The 17,508-nt window shown below is 43.4% G+C and overlaps 1 protein-coding gene and 1 non-coding gene across 4 annotated transcripts in view; both read left to right on the forward strand.

Annotated features, from left to right (window-relative positions):
• The window catches only part of FANCM (FA complementation group M), a 106,646-nt gene that overhangs the window by 2,910 nt on the left and 86,228 nt on the right, over nt 1-17,508 (forward strand). For all 3 annotated transcript variants that reach the window (XM_075926120.2, XM_075926121.2, XM_089778266.1), the window contains 2 exons: nt 1,898-1,975; nt 4,079-4,237. In XM_075926120.2, the coding sequence (XP_075782235.2) occupies nt 1,898-1,975; nt 4,079-4,237 (237 nt within the window). The remainder of the gene's footprint in view (nt 1-1,897; nt 1,976-4,078; nt 4,238-17,508) is intronic.
• On the forward strand, nt 2,160-2,266 carry LOC112545404 (U6 spliceosomal RNA). The gene has a single exon (XR_003088868.1). It is a non-coding gene; the product is annotated as a U6 spliceosomal RNA (small nuclear RNA).

Consider the following 17,508-nt stretch of genomic DNA (forward strand, 5'->3'; position numbering starts at 1 on the left):
ATGGATAAATTATGCCCAGCAAGAATGGAGAGAGAAGCAATTTATATGGTGTGTATAGAACTGCATTTTCTGTTCAGAAATAAATTTTTAAAACTTAGATTGTCAGAAATTAAAAATGCATTTGTAGAGTGGGGCTTTTCCGTAGGGAGTGGGCATGTTTATTAGCACACTCTCCTGCATTCTGCCTGGCTCATATTGTTAAGGAATTAAAAGTTTAAATGGGAGACTTCAGTGGCACCAAAATTAGAGATTACAAACTAAACCACATTTCTGGAAAAGCTTTATTTAAATTGAACTACATTCTGAGCCCAGTTTGACCAGTGTTGACGTATCACTTTCTTGTCTCATGCAGAGAAAAATGCATTGACATACCTTGGTTAAATTTCTCGCAATCAATACTTGACTTGAAAGTTATGGAACATGTTATGTACTGAGAAATTTGCAACAAACTAATGTACTACAGGTTGAACCTCTATGGTCCGTGACTCTCTGGTCAGGCAACATCTGTGGACTGGCAAGACAATGGATGTTGCATGACCAGAGACCCACAGAGGTTGCCAGTGACTGGCAGACCGCAGGACCAGTGGCCTGGGGCCATGGAGTCTGGCCAGCGAGCTGGCAGCTGAGGCAAGGAAGCCCTACCGGCTGAGGCTAGTAGCCAGGAACAGGGAGGAAGCCCTGCTGCAGCCTGGGGGTGTGTCTAGACTACAGGGTTTTGTCGACAAAAGTGGACTTTTGTAGACAAAACTATACCTGCATCCCATTATCTTGGCTAAGTGCTATGGGAGAATAGATGCCTGTGCTGGCAGGCTGCTGCTGCTTGATCCTGCAGGCTTGTACATCGGTTGCATATTGACTGCCTTTATGAGCTGAATATGGATGGCTTCAAAGGAACAGCCTGCCATTTTCCCAGCTGCCATAAAATCAAGTTTACAGTACAGGCGGTCCCTGGGTTACGTACAAGATAGGGACTGTAGGTTTGTTCTTAAGTTGAATCTGTATGTAAGTCGGAACTGGTACATATTGTAGGGGAAACTCTAGCCAAATATTTCTCCAGAGCTCAGTTTTATTCTCCCACACCTCACTTTCCTCAATCCTTTCTTCTCAAGCTGAGGTGTCTGCTGAGAAAAGCCGCTCCGTGTTTCCCTGGTCTGCTGGGGAGGAGGGGCGCTAGCTTCGAGTCTCCCTGGTCTGCTGGGGGGAAGCAGCTAGTGCGGGGTTGCCTCACCCCGTTTGTAAGTAGGGATCCGATGTAAGTCGGATCCATGTAACCCGGGGACTGCCTGTAAAAGGCAGATGGGTGCAAGTGGGTTCATATGGCTCTTGCCACCTAGTGCAGCTCCTTGTTCATGCTTCATCATTTGAGATCAGTTGTGCACCTAGTTTGTACATACTGGCTTTCAGATTAGCTCTCCAGATTTCCTTTTTGGCAACTTATTTGGCTAATATGCTTAAATCCACGTGCTGAATCCAGTAATAATGTATTTCATTGCTTACCCAAATAGTTCTAGTACAGTCAATAGGCAGCCCGCGAGCCAAAGGCAGACCACCAGATACTTTTGAAAGGACTCCAAAAATCTTTTAATGCAATGGACTATTGTTATTTTTCCTGAACGTTGACTATACCTTGAACTTATACATTTGGACCTTGGAGGAAAAATGACTCTTGGTTCCACTTGGCTCTGGAAGGTATTGCACGTAATCTATGTAGCGAAGGAGGCGGGGGAAGGAATGAGGGATTGACAGTCATTGTTGGATTCTGTTTCTAGGGTAGGCACTAACTTGGTGGAGAATGCTTTTCTGAACGTTTTAAGTTGTAATTTTTCCCAGATGTAAACCATTGTAAATAAGAACTTTTCTTTTATACGGATATTAATGTATCTCTTGCTTTTCTCAGGTTGTGAGAGAACTATGCAAATATACAACCCAGTTTCGAGTCTTGGCTCTAAGTGCCACACCAGGCAGTGACACAAAGGTAAGCCGAGTGCTGCATTAGTGGACTGAGTAGCTAGTTGTAGTACCAGTTTGCATATGAAGGAACACAGTGAAAGCTATTAAAATGCACCAAATAAGGATTATTCCATTATGCTATACAGAACCCTTTGTGTAATTGCACTCCTATTGCTATAACTTTTGCCTTTTCTACATTTATCCCTTCATTACTCGCTTCGGCAGCACATATACTAAAAAGGGAACGATACTGAGAAGATTAGCATGGCCCTCGTTCAAGGATGACATGCAAATTCGTGAAGTGTTCCATATATTATCTAAAATTAGACTGCACACTCTCCAGAGCAAAGCCCCTCTTGTACAGTGAAGTGCTTAGCATGCTTAAAAAACACATGATACATTTGCATTGCTGTATTTTGTTTCACTCTAAGTAAGTTTTACTCTGGCGTGATGTGTCTGGAGAACGATGGCTGGAATTTTCAGAGTCTAAGGCAGTTAGGCACCTTAATCTTTAAAATAAAACTTAGTGTTTTCCTTATGAAGTTTTCCAAATTATATCTACTTAAAAATTAAGTACTGGAATTAAGTTTGGTACTATTCAGTTTTTTCTTTTCTCTAGCCCATATACACTGTATCTGGAAATGCAGGAAGGTTCTGTCTTTTCTCACTGTCTCCTGATGCTTAGTTCATTTTGGGATTTAAAAGAAACAAAGCAATCTGGCTTAGGGTGACAGTACTTCAACAACCCTGTTGCAAGTAGTGATAGCCCCCCACATGTAACAACACTCCTGATACACTATCCCGTACCTGAGGGCATTAGATAAAACACTATAACAGAAGAAGGAAATCACAATAAATAACCATTATATGCCAAGAGAACTTAGCCTTAAAAGATTGCTTAAGGAGAAATTTAAGTTTACGACACTTCCTACTTTGTGGTGGCCCTTTTCACATTATACAAATTATATTCGTTTTCTGATAGAAATCTTTGATTAAAACACTTCAGAGAGGTTGCTTATTTGATGTAAGGAAACATTAAGACTCATATCTGTGTTTATATAAGGGTTAGTATTGTAATGGCAGTTTCCATATGAAGTGTAGCTCATTGCTGTTACCCCTTTCTTGCATCCTTTTCCTCTGGGTCTCCTTTCCACATTAGCATGCTTTGTATGGTGAGCTCTGCATCCATAGTATTTCAGCCTCCTTTTTTCCCCTTCACTCATCTTTTTACAAAGAAAAGTCATCAACACGTGAATGTTGCTCTCTTGGCAGCACCAGTTTGTTGATTGGTGCATGATCCTAGTCAGATGAAGTGGCTTCTGCAGCCTTGTTAGTGTTGCTCTTCAATACTAGTGTTAATGTTATGCTGCCAACTCCTAAATAATATTAGAAGAAACAGGGAATAGTGATAGAATAGTTCTAACTCAAAAGATAACATTAATCAAACTTACATTAAGTAGTTTCTCTTTCTATAACTGTTTTAATTAGGGAAGTGATGGCATAAACATGTAAATGAGCCTGGGCTCATTGGTTAACTTTCACTGGTGCACACAGATTCTTAACTCCCCCGCCTCCCCCTCCCCCGCCTCTATCAGTGGCAGCGGGGAGGGGGCTTTTAAGCAACCTCCCCACAAGTGCCGGTTCCTGGGGAACTGTTACCCCCACCCTCCTGGTGCTGCTGCTTCTGCGTCAGAGGGAGCAGCACGGATTGGGGTGTAGGTGGGAACCGGTACACGTGGGGAGTCGGCTTAAAAGCCTCCCCTGCGTATAACCTTTTAGCAGTTATATGTTTACTGAAATAAACACATTTTAACATCTCTAGTTTTAATGAACATTCTACTTGCTATGTACATGATGTAGTAGGGGATTTTTTGACTACTTTTTGTACACATTGTTTTATTTCATGTTTAAAATGGCTGAAATAATAAATCAGAGCTCCTAGTTATAGTGAAGACTGCTGCAAAATGAATTGTCTACAGATCTCTCACTACAGGTAATGTTTCTTTGCTATTTCAAATAGTTTTACAGGCCCTATGAAGATAACATTCACAATGTCCTTGATATAGAGCACTGAGATGACATTAAAATACATGATGTAAAATACTCTTTTCCTGTCATTTCTTCATAGGCTGTACAGGAAGTTATTTCCAACCTATTGATAGCACAGATAGAGCTGTGTTCTGAAGATTCCCCAGATATTCGGCCTTATTCTCATGCACGACAAATTGAAAAATGTGTTGTTCCACTTGGTAAAGAACTATCAGAAATTCAGAATGCTTACATCAGAGTGAGTTATTACTTTTTTACTACTAAAGAGCTAATGTCACTATAGAAACAGTAATACATACCTTGTTTAATTCCTCTGACTATTAAGACATACTCTATTAAGCTAACTTATATTATTTATGCTGTTGATATTTTGCTTTTATTTAGTTCAGCTATTAAAACAGAATTGCCAGTTCTGCTTTTGTTAGTACTGTATCACTTACTACTTCTAATGCACCTTCTTCAAGTTTTTGTTTGGCTTCACCTCAGCATGAGATAATGTTTACAATTAAGCTTTGATTAAATCTTGTTACATGGTGTCTTACTCCATTAAGAAATCCTCAAAACCTACATTAGGGCCTAAACTAAATTGACAAGTCTATTTTAAGTAGGATATTGTAACAGTATGGACATGGATACAATTCTCAAGCTAGTCATTTCATTGCTATACAGGCAGTCCCCGACTTACGTCGGATCCGCACTTACGAATGGGCCTGCCGCCCGTGTACTCCGGGGCTTTCTCCGCATCTCCCTGGTCTGCAGACCAGGAAGACACGGAGCAAAGCCGCGGGGGGGCTTGGGCAGCGAGGCAGCCCAGGTGCGCCTGTGCTACTCCGCCGCCGGCTTCCCCGAGGCTTTGCAAAGCCGCGGGGGGGCTCGGGCAGCGAGGCAGGGGAGCAACCCAGCAGCACCCCAGCTGCTCTGCCCCAGGCGTCCCCAAGTCAGCTGCTGCTGAAACTGACCAGCACTGACTACAGGAAGCCCGAGGCAGAGTTGCTCTGCCCCGGGCTTCCTGGAATCAGCTGCTGATCAGTTTCAGCAGCAGCTGACTTGGGACGCTTGGGGTTCTTAAGTTGATTCTGTATGTAAGTCAGAACTGGCGGTCAGTTTCAGCAGCGGCTGAATCTGGACGCCAGTTCCGACTTACATACAGATTCAACTTAAGAACAAACCTACAGTCCCTATCTTGTATGTAACCCGGGGACTGCCTGTTCTTAAGTTATTCTTGTACCATGAGTACTGAATCAAATGCCTGTCTTCCTTCCTGTGAAAATGGAACTTTTGATTCTTAGCTGCTTTGTAAATTAAATAGATTTTTCTTCTTTAAAAAGAGTTGTCTAGTGAGAGAACCTCAAACTGTTGCAAACTGCATGTTTTAAAGACCTGACTGAGATGGTAATGAACATTAAGAGGCTGCCAACTGATGGTTGTTCAGTGGCCTGTCTAGTCTCAGGTTCTATTAGACAGATGTCTGCATCATGAAAGTAATCATTTATAAGTGGAATCTTGTTGGACTTCTCCTTCCATGGTTTTAGTAAAAAACCAAAACAAAAGCAGTAGAATGGTTTTTATACAGATGTTTAATCTCGTGAAGAAAAATATACAGAGCATAATAGTTCTTGTAAAATGAATAAATAAGCCATTTCCTAACTGAATTTAAAGTTACTTATGTTAAAAATGGGGGCTCTTCCTAGAAATTTTCAGCTATTCATTTGGATGTTCATAGTTGCTAGATTTAACAAGTTTTTTCTAAGTTTTTTTTTTTTAAACTGTTGATCCACCATGTTATGAAAGGGGTAATTTGGTTTCCATGTTAATGATAAGAATTTTTGTTAGGGTCTATGTGAAGAGCGATAAGTATCTGAAGAATGCTTTCTTATTTATGTACCTTTAGAGAGAACTTTTAACCTGGAGCTATTTTCAGATCTGCAATTTTACAGAGCATCTGAGAGACAGTAACACCAATTGAATTACATTTTAAGCCAGTGCAAATCTTGTGCAGTAGGGATGTTAAATTTAGCTTACCATAAATTAGCATATATAGCCCGCGGGTTTATACATGTTTTAACAAACCCCGCTCCCCCGTGGGGTATACACGTTTATTTTTACTCATGGGGTTCTGCCTCGCTGCGGCTGCACGGGGCTTGGGGGCGAATGCGGCTCTTCTCCCGCAGGCCGGCCAGTGCGCCTGTGCTATGATCTCTATTCCCCTGCCCGGAGTAGGGTGAGTTGCGGCTGTTCAGGGCCTGGGGGCGAGTGCAGCTCCCCTCCCGTGCTCTCTGTTCCCTCCTCCCCCCACCCCCCCACGCTGGCAGCTGGTATGTCCAGTCACTGTGAATTAGCAGATAACCCGCGGATTCTATCTAAGACTTTTTCTACACAATCAGGAAAAGCCGCGGGTTATACTCATGTGCGGGTTATATACGCTAATTCACGGTAATCAACTAATCGACACATTGAAGGAATTTCCATCGATTAGTCGGTAAGCGGGGGAGCTGGAGCGGGATTATCTCCCGTTTCTGGGAGCTAACCCTCCTTCGGTTCTGCCTTTTAAATGTATTAAAAGCCTGCTGGTTCTCCTCCTCCCTTCTGTTTCACACCAGCCTTTTAAATGCATCAAGAGCCGGAAGGCTCTTAATGCATTTAAAAAGCAGAGGTGCAGCATCTGGGACTGGGTGCAAGCTCAGAATCAGCTGATACCCCGCTCGCACTCAGTCCACGCTACCCCCCTGCCTCCCCTCTCCCCAGTGGAAACTAGTTGTTTACATCCCTTCTGTGCAGTCACTCATTTTGGCTTAAATGTAGCGTATTTTGGTTTAATTTAGATTTAGAACCAGATTTAAGCTAAACTGAAACAAGTGTCCACCAAAAATGTATAAAAGTAAAATTAAATCAATGAAGTTTCTATGTGGAGACCAAACTTGATTTTCTGTAATGGGTGTAAACATGGTTTCAGTTGTGTTAATTTCATTTTTAGTTTTGGCACTGGAACTTAAGGTTTTTGCTATTTGACTTATAATGTAAAAGTTCTTTTGTGCCTATACTGAGGATAGACACAGAAAAGAAGTAGGAATGTGAATAAGTACTGTACCAATTTTCTCCTGCATTTTACTTGTAGAGTACTCGGGCAGGCTAACATGCTTTGGGTGGCATAGAGAAGTAGCTCTGGTAACTATCTTCTGAGATGTACTTTCTTGCACTTATGCATCAGTTTCAAAAAAGGATGGAGCCGTGACCCCGCTGTCTTACACATTGGTGCTTAGCCTTTGTTGGCTCTTCCACTCCTTGAGAACGGGATGGTTTGTGGCTACCCTGATGGGTGTAAAGAGGGAGAGCTTCTGTCCTCCTCCAGGGCCAGTTACCATCACAGCATTTTCAAGTGCGTGGTGATGGGGCAAAGGAGGGAGAACATTTTCAAGTGTACAGATGGCACTCTTGATTAGGACAGGATAGGCCTGTTTCTCAATGGAGAGAGAAAAACAATAAAAGAAATGTGGAATTGACAGATATGCTTAATGACTTCTTTGTTTTGGTTTTCACCAAGAAGGTTTGTGGTGATTTGATATGTAACATACAGAATGCTAATGGAAATGGGGTAGGATCAGAAGCTGAAATAAGCAACAAGTAAGTTAAAATTGCTTAGACAAGTGAGATGTCTTCACATCACCAGGGTCTGATACTCAAGGAGCAGACTGAGGAGATAGCTGAGCCATTAGCTATTATCTTAGAAAAGTCATCGAAGTTGAGAGAGATTCCAGAAGACTGGAAAAGGGCAAAATAGTGTCTAGCTAGAATAAGGGAAATAAGGACAATTCAGGGAATTGGATCAATCAACTTAATTTCTATGACTGGAAAGATGAGCGCAAATACTTATGCAATTTGCAAAAATTTAGATGATAATACAGTGATAAGTAATTGTCAGCATGGATTTATCAAGAACAAATCGTGTCAAACCAACCTGATAGCTTTCCTTGAAAAGGTAACAAGCCTTGTGGATGTGGGAAGAAGTAGATGTAATATAATTATAAAAATAGAGGGAGAGTGCTTTCGATATAGTCTCACATGGCCGCCTCATTAATGAACTAGAGAAATAAAATCAGATGGAATTACTACACGGTTTGTGTATAACTTTGCATAGCTATTCCCCAGGAGTAGTTATCGAAAGCTGGAAGGGCATAATGTTTGGGGTTCAACAGGGATGAGTTCTGGCTCTGGTTGTATTCCATATCTTCATCAATGATATAGCTAATGGCATAGAAAGGATGCTTATTAAGTTTATGGATGATACAATCCCTCCCAGACAAGTAAGTATTTCTGAGGACAGGATTATAATGCAAAATGATCTGGAGAAATAAATCTGAGGTAAGATGAAATTCAACAAAGACGAAATTCAAGAAGGGCAAAGGCAAAGTACTCCACTTAGGAAGGATCAATCAGTTGCACACCTACAAAATTGGAAATGACAGCCTAGGAAGGAGTACGGTGGAAAGGGATGTAGAGGTTATAGTGGGCCACAAGCTAAATACCAGTCAACGGTGTGATACTGTTGCAAAAAAAGTAAATGTCTTGCTTACAATACTACTGCTAATACATTCCAGAATGACAAGAGAAGTAATACTTCTGTTCTACTCTGCACTGATTAGGCCTCGTCTGGAGTACCATGGCCAGTTCTAGGCTTCACGTTTCCAGAAAGATTTGGAGAAGGTCCAGAGAAGAGCAACAAAAATGTCTAGAAAAAGTGACTTTTGAGGGAAGACTGAAAGAACTGAGTTTTAGCCTGGAAAAGAGAAGACTGAGGGGGAACATACCAGTTTTCAAGTATCTAAAACGTTACAAGGAAGAGTGAAAAAAATTGTTCTCCTTGGCCTCTGAGGATAGGACAAGAAGCAAGGGGCTTAAACTGCAGCAAGGGAGGTTAGGTTGGACATTAGGGAAAAACTTAACTGTCGGGGCCTAAGCTCTAGAATAAATTGTGTAGGGAAGTAGTGGAATTTCCATTGTTGGAGATATTTAAGAGCAGGCTAGGCAAACACTTGTCAGGGTTGGCCTTAGCTTGGGGGAGGAGGGAATAATTTTTGAAGTGGGGCCACTTCACTAATTTTGGAAATAGTTACAGGCTTTGGGTGGGACCTCACACAAAGGGGCAGGGCCAGGAGACTGGGTGCTCCCTCGCCCACAGAACCTGATTGGCAGGACGGTGAGGAGCGGGTGGTCTTTGCCCCCTACCCTGCCAGAGGTGTCGGTGCCTAGAAAGAACCGCCAGCTGTTGAAAACAACTGGAGGTTCCCTGTAGGTGCTGCGCGCTCTTGGCAGCATGAGGAGGCTTTGTGCGCTCCCCCCCACCCACAGGACAATCAGGGCCTGGGGAGCATGTGAAGTTTTTTCCAGGGTAAGGCAGGGAATGAACTGATTTGGGGGAAGGGGGAGGCGGTGGTGGTGGCAGAAGGACTTTAGGGAAATATTTTTTCTCTCCCCCTCCCCCCCCCGCCCCGAGCCAGATGGACTTCCCCTTCCAGGAACCCAAGGTGTGCAGTCCTACGGGGAAGGAGGGGGGGTGGTGGTGGCAGCTGCATCAGGAGGGGGCCAAAGGGAGGCTTTCCCTTTAGTTCAGGAGGTGCCTCACCTCCCAGCTTCTGGGAAGTCTCTTGCTCCCTGCCCTACCAGGGGTGAGTGGTTCCCTCTGGTGCTGCGTGGGGGGGAGGAGACTTTGCACCCCCACTCTCTCCACCCTCACCCAGCACGTAAAGTCTCTTGCTCCCTGTCCTGCTAGGGCCACACGCCCCTGGTGAGGGGAGAGACTTTGCACACTCCCCCATCCCTAGTTGTACGCAGGGTCTTAGATGGGACTCTACTTGGGTGGCTAGACTGTGCTGCCTCCTATGCTGCTGAAAGGACACTGCTGTTTTCAGCATTTTAGCTCAGTCACAGTGAGCATGTCTACCCAACTGGGGAATTACACCTCCAGGTGCACAGAAGAGGTGCACCCAAACAGCAGTTCCAGGCTGACAGCTGCTAGGTAGCAGTCATTTTGGGGCTACTTGTACATACTTGTTCCAAAGCCTGGCAAGGAGTGTGTGGCTTGTTACTGGAAAAGTTGTGAAAAGGGCCTTTTAGTTTTTCCTCTCTCTACCAGCTTACATATTAAACTAGTCCGGGGTCAGCAACCTATGGCTTGCAAGCCAGATACCGCTCAGTACAGAGCCAAATATGGCTTGCAGCTGGAGCCCAGCTCCTTCCATAATGGGGAGCCCGTGCTGGCTCTCTAGCCTCGTGCCCCTTCCCTCCCCCCTCCCACCCCAGGGCTCCACAAGATTGGAGCGCTGGCACTGGCTTCCTGCAGGAGGAGGGGGCGAAAGAGCCCCAAGCCTAGCTGTGCGATCAAGGAAGAAGTGCAGTCACAAGCGGCTCCACATGCTGCTATTCCCCCAACCGGGGGAGGAGGAGGAGCAGCAGCAGCGCATGGATGGATGCGCTGCCTGGAGGCTTTTTCCCACTGCTCCCAGTGGCTGCAATCCCGCCAATGGGAGGAGCAGGAGGCCATGCCTGGAACACTGTGCTAGAAGTGGTGCAGGGGGCAAAGGCAAATAAGTGCCCCCCTCTTCCCCCTCATACCCAGATCCTGCAACACATCCCCCCACTCATACTCCCCAAACCGAGACCCCACGCTCCCAGCCTGCTCCTGTACCCTTCCCCTAACAAGGGACCCTAACTCAATCCCCTCCTACATTCTTCACCATGGCCAGAGACCCCAGCCTATGCCTGCATCCTCCCCCTTGACCAGACACCCTTTCCTCGGGCCAGACATCCTACCCACAACCTGCTCCCACAACCCTTCCCCTCTCCCGTACCTCACCAGCCCAGATCCTGCACCCCCACCCCTAACTCATTCACTGGCAGCTCAGTCCTGCACACTTAACCCCTCATTTTTGGCCCCACCCCAGAGCCTGGGGGGACCCACAAAATCTACTAACCTGCGAAACCCAGTGAGTTAATTTGGCCTAAGGCTTTGAACCTCAGTCCTCCTTGCTTCTCCCCCCTCCCCATGCGGTTGGAGCACCAGGGAAGTTGGGGTGTCTGAATTGGGGGTGACAGTTGTGGGTTTTGGGATGTTTTGGTTTGGTTCGGGGTTTGTTTGTATTTTACCAATTCTGAGCACCACACTTGTGGTAAATGAAATTATTATTCTCTCATGTTAGTTTAATATTTCCTTTCATACTGGTTACAGTAAACTGTTCTCCCTAGCTGCAGCACTAGCAAAATGACCCTAATTTGGCCCCGATCCTGCGGCAGGCCCCATGGTCTGGCCCCCATCTGGCTGCAGCAAGGTGTGAGGGGGTGGCCATGATCTGGCTGTAGCAATCCTGGCCCAGCCCCTTGCAGCAGCCCAGCCCCAGCCAGGCAAGGTAATCTGTCCCCAGGCCTCCCCCTTCCCACCCTTCAGTGCCCTGCCTTACCTCCTGCACTTTCCACACACACCAGCCCCCTGCCCTGAGCCCCTCATAGATCCCAGCCCTGATTTCTGTACCCCCACATCCATAAATTAACTCTTATAGGGTTCCCAGGTTAATGCATTTTGTGGGTCCCCCAGGCTCTGTTGGGGGGGTACAAATGAGGGGTTCCATGTGCGGGACAGAGCACATGGGGATGCAGGATCTGGGCAGGTGAGGCGCAGGAAGAGGGGGAGGCTGCGAGGTTTGGCCGGGGGGGAGGGTGTAGGAGCAGCAGAAGTTCCATTAAATAAAGTCTGAGTACAATGTTTCATTTATGCTATAAATCATTGTGTCAATTAGCAATAATATTAAGTTGTGTGTTTTCAGCCATGCAAATAAGCATTCTTATGCTGGCTCTTTGTTGACCACTTGTTCTGAATTTTGATGTAATTTGGCTCTTTGGTTTGAAAGGGTAGCTGGCTCCTGAATTCTTCCTTGAGGACGTCATTTTATACCCTCTATGGTTTTGCTGTTTTATTCATAGCTATGTTTTGGCTTCAAGGTGATTGGCAAAGGTGTATAACTGGATTCTGAAGTAGAATAGGATTCTGAAAAGCTTTTTTGAAGTGTGCATGTTTTATATAGGTCATTTTCTGACTGCCATTAAACTAGTAGGGTTGACATCACAACAAGGAAATATAAGCTGATTGACACCATTTAAATGTTTTTTAACAGTTCTCTAACTTAGATGTCTTTCAAATAATTTGGAGAAAAGTCTGAATTCCATCCATCAAGCATGTCTATCAAGTTTTCGCAAAACCTCTGACGAGTAGGCATACATGGGTTAAAAAACATTTATCAGGCGATAGATTTGATATCTAAGTTTAAAAAAATATACTAGTATATGTATGTTAAGCACAGTTTGCTTGAAAAGTCAGACCCACATGCATCATGAACAATACAATCTGAAGCTTTATTTATGACAATCTGTAACATAAACAAGACACAAGTTTCAGAGAAAGTGAAGGACAGTGTAAAACAAGCTACAGCAATAATGCAGCAAAGCTGGAAAAATCCATTGTGGTTCTGTAGTCAAACACTTATCCTTGTAAAAATAAATAAGCAAGGCCCTGAGTTTCACAATAACTGAATTAAACATCTTAGGCACTAATACTGGTTTGAAAAGTACAAAGTAGGCAGGGCAGGGCAACAAGGTTTCAGTATTAAGGCGGAAATATTTAAATTGTTTTATTAGATGCTTTTAAGAGTGTACTGTGTCCAACCTATTTAAACATTTCAAATTAAAAATATGAATGATGTTAGTATTGGTTTGAGAGAATACATTAGAACTTCAGTGTCACAAACATGAGTTACGAACTGTCCAGTCAGGTACACACCTCATTTGAAATTTGTAGTACATAATTAGGCAGCAGTAAACGTGCGGGGGAAGCAAAATATAGTACGATACTGTGTAAACATAAACTACTTAAAAAAGGAACGAAACATTTGTCTTCATTGTAAAGTTTAAAAGCTGTATTAAGTTACTATTCAGTTGTAGACTTTTGAGAGAGAAACTGTAATGTTCTGTTCAGAGTTACAAGCGTTTCATAGTTAAAAACAACCTCCATTCCCAAAGTGTTTGTAACCCTGCGATTCTACTGTATAGCAAAAGGAGAATAATAAAGTGTCTAATCAGATAATGGGAAACAGGTACCCTGATTTTATACATGTGAATTTTTATGATTTATTAGACATTTCTTCCCCATATCCTTCAAACGTTTCTATGTAAGAATAGCAAGATTTCAATGAGCTTCATCAATGTAACTATAAAATATTCTTTTTATAGATTAGCATATAAATGGGAAAACATCTACAGAAATAAGTTTTCCATAGCCATACAGTGTACCTTCAAACTTGAAATTTAATTGGTGCTTCTAGCAGCTTAAGCAATTAATAGAACTCAAAATAAATATTAACATTCTACATTAATCCATCATTTAAATAAAATGACACTCTACATTCTACTGCAGTTTTCAGTGTGCTGGAGAACACACATTCAGATACTGTATGAAGATTTTTCTGTAGATTACACATTAATAAGAATGTTTTTGTGTGACCTTGCCTGATACCCACAAAATAAAATAAATTAAATATTTCTGTAACTACACTGAAAACTGTATAAGAACTGACGAAGTGAATCTGATGAAGTGGGTCTTTGCCCACTTATGCTCCAACACTTTGGTTAGTCTATAAGGTGCCACAGGACTCCTTGCCGCGTTTGTATAATTACTGAAACTTAAGGTTTTATATATTTGTAGATTAAATTCAAACTGCTTTCGGACTGCAGGCATTAAGTGGTTTATGAAGTTTGTATTACCATAAGCATGTTTTGGTAATATTACTATTGGGTCATCAATATACAGATCTTGTCAGCTGTCTGCCAGGAAACCTTGGTAACCCATTGTGAAACAACCTATTTCTCCCCTTGCCTGTATTTGCCATGTACCATCCTTGGTCGGACAGAAACTGACATTTAACTGCATCTCTGGATTTTGTATGTAAACTCTGAGGTCTGTATAAGCTATATATTTACACTTAAGCAGTCTTTGAGACACTGGGGAAAAGCTTATAAAAACAAAGCTGGTGTGGGATATTTTAATGACTAAAAAACTAAATGGGAAACTGCCAGTTTTACAACCGGATTCAAAGTAAGACTGGATCTGTTAAAGACAGTAGGCAATACCCAGGAAAAAATCATGGAGTTATGTGACTTGAGACAGTTATCTTCCCCATTCACTTTTCATACTATTTGTTCTCTTTTTCTTGTTGCTGCTTCCTCATCTTTTTCTCCTTCGTCTCCTTGTTCCTTCTGTATCTCTTGTAGGCAGCCACCACAAGAGGGCAACTTGATCACACATTTAAGTAGATCTGCTATTAACATTTCATTGAGTCAGGGCAGTTTTTTGAGGACAAATTCAAGGAAACCAATACATTTTTAATTTTCATAGTATTCTCTGAATACTTGCTTAAGAGAAGAGTGGCTATCTTTTAACAGTTGATCTCACAATTGTAAATTAACCAAAGTATTTTCATATGTTTTGGAAAAAGTCTGCTGTTAGAAAATGCTATTTCTTTTCAACCCTAGTTTTTAAAATTTCCCTCTTCCCGGAAAGTATAATTCTGTACATTCAAATGTCCCCACTGAGATGTTAACTTCTTTCATTGTTACTGGAGGTACTGAAACAAATATGTTCTCTAAAAACTACTCAATTTTCATATATATAATAATTATAATATTCTGTATGGTTAACCATTAGATTTTTCCTGTGAATGCATTTTTTTCAGTTGTAATTTTGTGAAATTATTACTGGGTATCAGAATCAGTCTGTATACTAGCTATCAGAGCAATGGAGATCTGGAAGGGCCTTTGGGAGGTCATCAAGCCTAATGCCTGTGCTGAAGCAGGGCCCAGGTAAACCTAAACCATCTCAGACAGGTGTTTGTCCAACTTGTTAAAAACCTCAAGTGATGGGGATTGTACAACCTCCCTTAGAAGTCTATCCCAGAGTTAAACTAGCCTTATAGTTTTCCTACCATCGAACCTAAATCTTCCTTGCTTAAGATCCATTACTACTTTTCCTATCTTCAGTGGACATGGAGAACAACTGAACACCTTACTCGCTAAAAGCCTGTAATTTAATTGACAGCTGTGTTCATTCACTCCTTAGTTGTCATTTCTCAAAGAAACTGGGTAGTTAATCTTAACCTTTCCTCGGTGATGAGGTTTTAAAACCGTTGCTCATTTTTGTTGTAGATTGTCCAGTTTGTCGACGTTTCCTGAAGTGTGGTGCCCAGAATTGGACACATTACTCAAGTTGAGGCGTGATTACTGCCTAGCAGAGTTGGAACAGTAACCTCTCATGCCTTACAGATGATAATTCTGTTAATGCATTCCAGAATATTAGCTTTTTTGCATCAGTATCTCATTGTTTATTTGTATACAATTTGTGATCCACTAGAACTCTGTTCCTTCTTAACAGTAGTGTCAGCTAGACAGGTATTTCCCACTTTGTAGTTGTGCATTGTACTTGTTTTCATTAAATTTCATTTTGTTGAATTCAGACCAAATCTCCAATTTCTCTAAATAGCTTTGAATTATCCTGTCCTCCAAAACATGTGCAGCCCCTCCCAACTGAGAGCCATCCATAAACTTTATAAGCGTTCTCTGTTACATTCTAGTCATGACTGAAAATATTAAATAGCGCCAGACCCAGAACTGACCCCTGCGAGACTCCACTAGATAATGCTGCACCATCTTTTTTTGACAGCAAACCATTGATAACCGCTCTGAATATGGTCTGTCATCTAGTTGCACGCTCCCCTCATATTAATTAGACCATATTTTCTTAAATTGCATAGAAGACTGTCCTGTGGAATGGTATCAAAAGTGTCATTAAAATCAAGATGTATCACACCTTTCTATCAACTAGAACAGTAACCCTGTTAGAGTGAAGTTTGGTTGATGTGGTAGGATTTGTTCTTGACAAATTGATAATATATTCCTGTTGTCTGTTCTAGAAATTCCTCATCAGTTCCTCCTTCTCGTGGTCTGTAGTTGATTACTAACGTGTCACATTATTTCTCCCCCTTTTATCTTGTAACTGGTTTGAGTCCCACTTCTTCCTGGACCTCCATGTTTTTTGCCCTTCCTGTTATTCCTGAGCAAGCTATTCCCCTAAATAGCAATATTTCAGTCATAAGATTTCATTCACATTTCTGTGATGTCAATTAACTTGTCTTGATTACTATATTATGAGTATATAGACAAAGCTCAAGTTTTACAAGATCATGTCACTCAGTACAGGCAGTCCCTGGGTTACGTACAAGATAGGGACTATAGGTTTGTTCTTAAGTTGAATTTGTATGTAAATTGGAACTGGCGTCCAGATTCAGCCGCTGCTGAAACTGATCAGCGGCTGATTACAGGAAGCCCGAGGCAGAGTTGCTCTGCCCTGGGCTTCCTGGAATCAGCCGCTGATCAGTTTCAACAGTGGCTGAATCTGGACGCCTAGGACAGAACAGCTGGGGTGCTGTCGGGTAGGTCCCCGCAGCGCCGCACCTCAGCGCTGTGGGGACCAACTCGGCAGCACCACAGCAGCTCTAACCCAGCTGTCCCCAAGTCAGCTGTTGCTGAAACTGATCAGCGGCTGATTCCAGGAAGCCCGGGGCAGAGCAACTCTGCCTCGGGCTTCCTGTAGTCAGCTGCTGGTCAGTTTCAGCAGCGGCTGACTTGGGGATGCCTGGGGCAGAGCAGCTGGGGTGCTGCCGGGTTGGTCCAGTAGCGCCGCTCCTCGGGTTGGTCCAGTAGCACCCCAGCTGCTCTGCCCCAGGCGTCCTGATTCAGCCGCTGCTGAAACTGACCAACAGCAGCTGAATCAGGACGCCTGAGGCAGAGCCGCTCGGGTGCTGCTGGGTTGGTCCAGTAGTGTCGAGGAGCGGCGCTGCGGGACCAACCCGGCAGTGCCCCAGCTGCTCTACCCCAGGCGTCCGCGAGAAAAGCCTGGTCTGCTGGGGGGGGGGGGGGGGCAAACTTGCTACACCCCCCCCCCCCCCCCCCAGCAGACCAGGGAGTCGTGGAGCAGCTTTTCTCGCCCCAGAGGATGCAGGCGGTGGGACCGCGGCGCATCTGGGCGGTCCTGCCGCCCGCGTCCTTCGGGGCGAGAAAAGCCCCGTTCGTAACTGCGGATCCGACATAAGTCGGATCCGCGTAACTCGCGGACTGCCTGTATTCAGAAAGCTGAACAACTGAGCAGTAATGCTATACTCTCTTGAATACAGTATTCAGTCATATATGGTGTATCAGTCTTTGACAGGATAAACAAACCTTTTTGATAAGGGGGAGTGGTGGACATGGTATATCTAGAACTGAGTAAAATATTTGATATGGTCTCACATGACCGTCTTATCAATAAACTAGGCAAATACAACCTACATTGAGTTTATAAGGTGGGTGCATACTTGGCTGGATAACTGTTCTCAGAGTAGTTATTAACGGTTCACAATCCTGCTGGAAGGGCTCAAC

Source organism: Pelodiscus sinensis, chromosome 5 (assembly GCF_052426305.1).
Source record: "Pelodiscus sinensis isolate ZL-2025 chromosome 5, ASM5242630v1, whole genome shotgun sequence".
Taxonomy (NCBI): Eukaryota; Metazoa; Chordata; order Testudines; family Trionychidae; genus Pelodiscus; species Pelodiscus sinensis.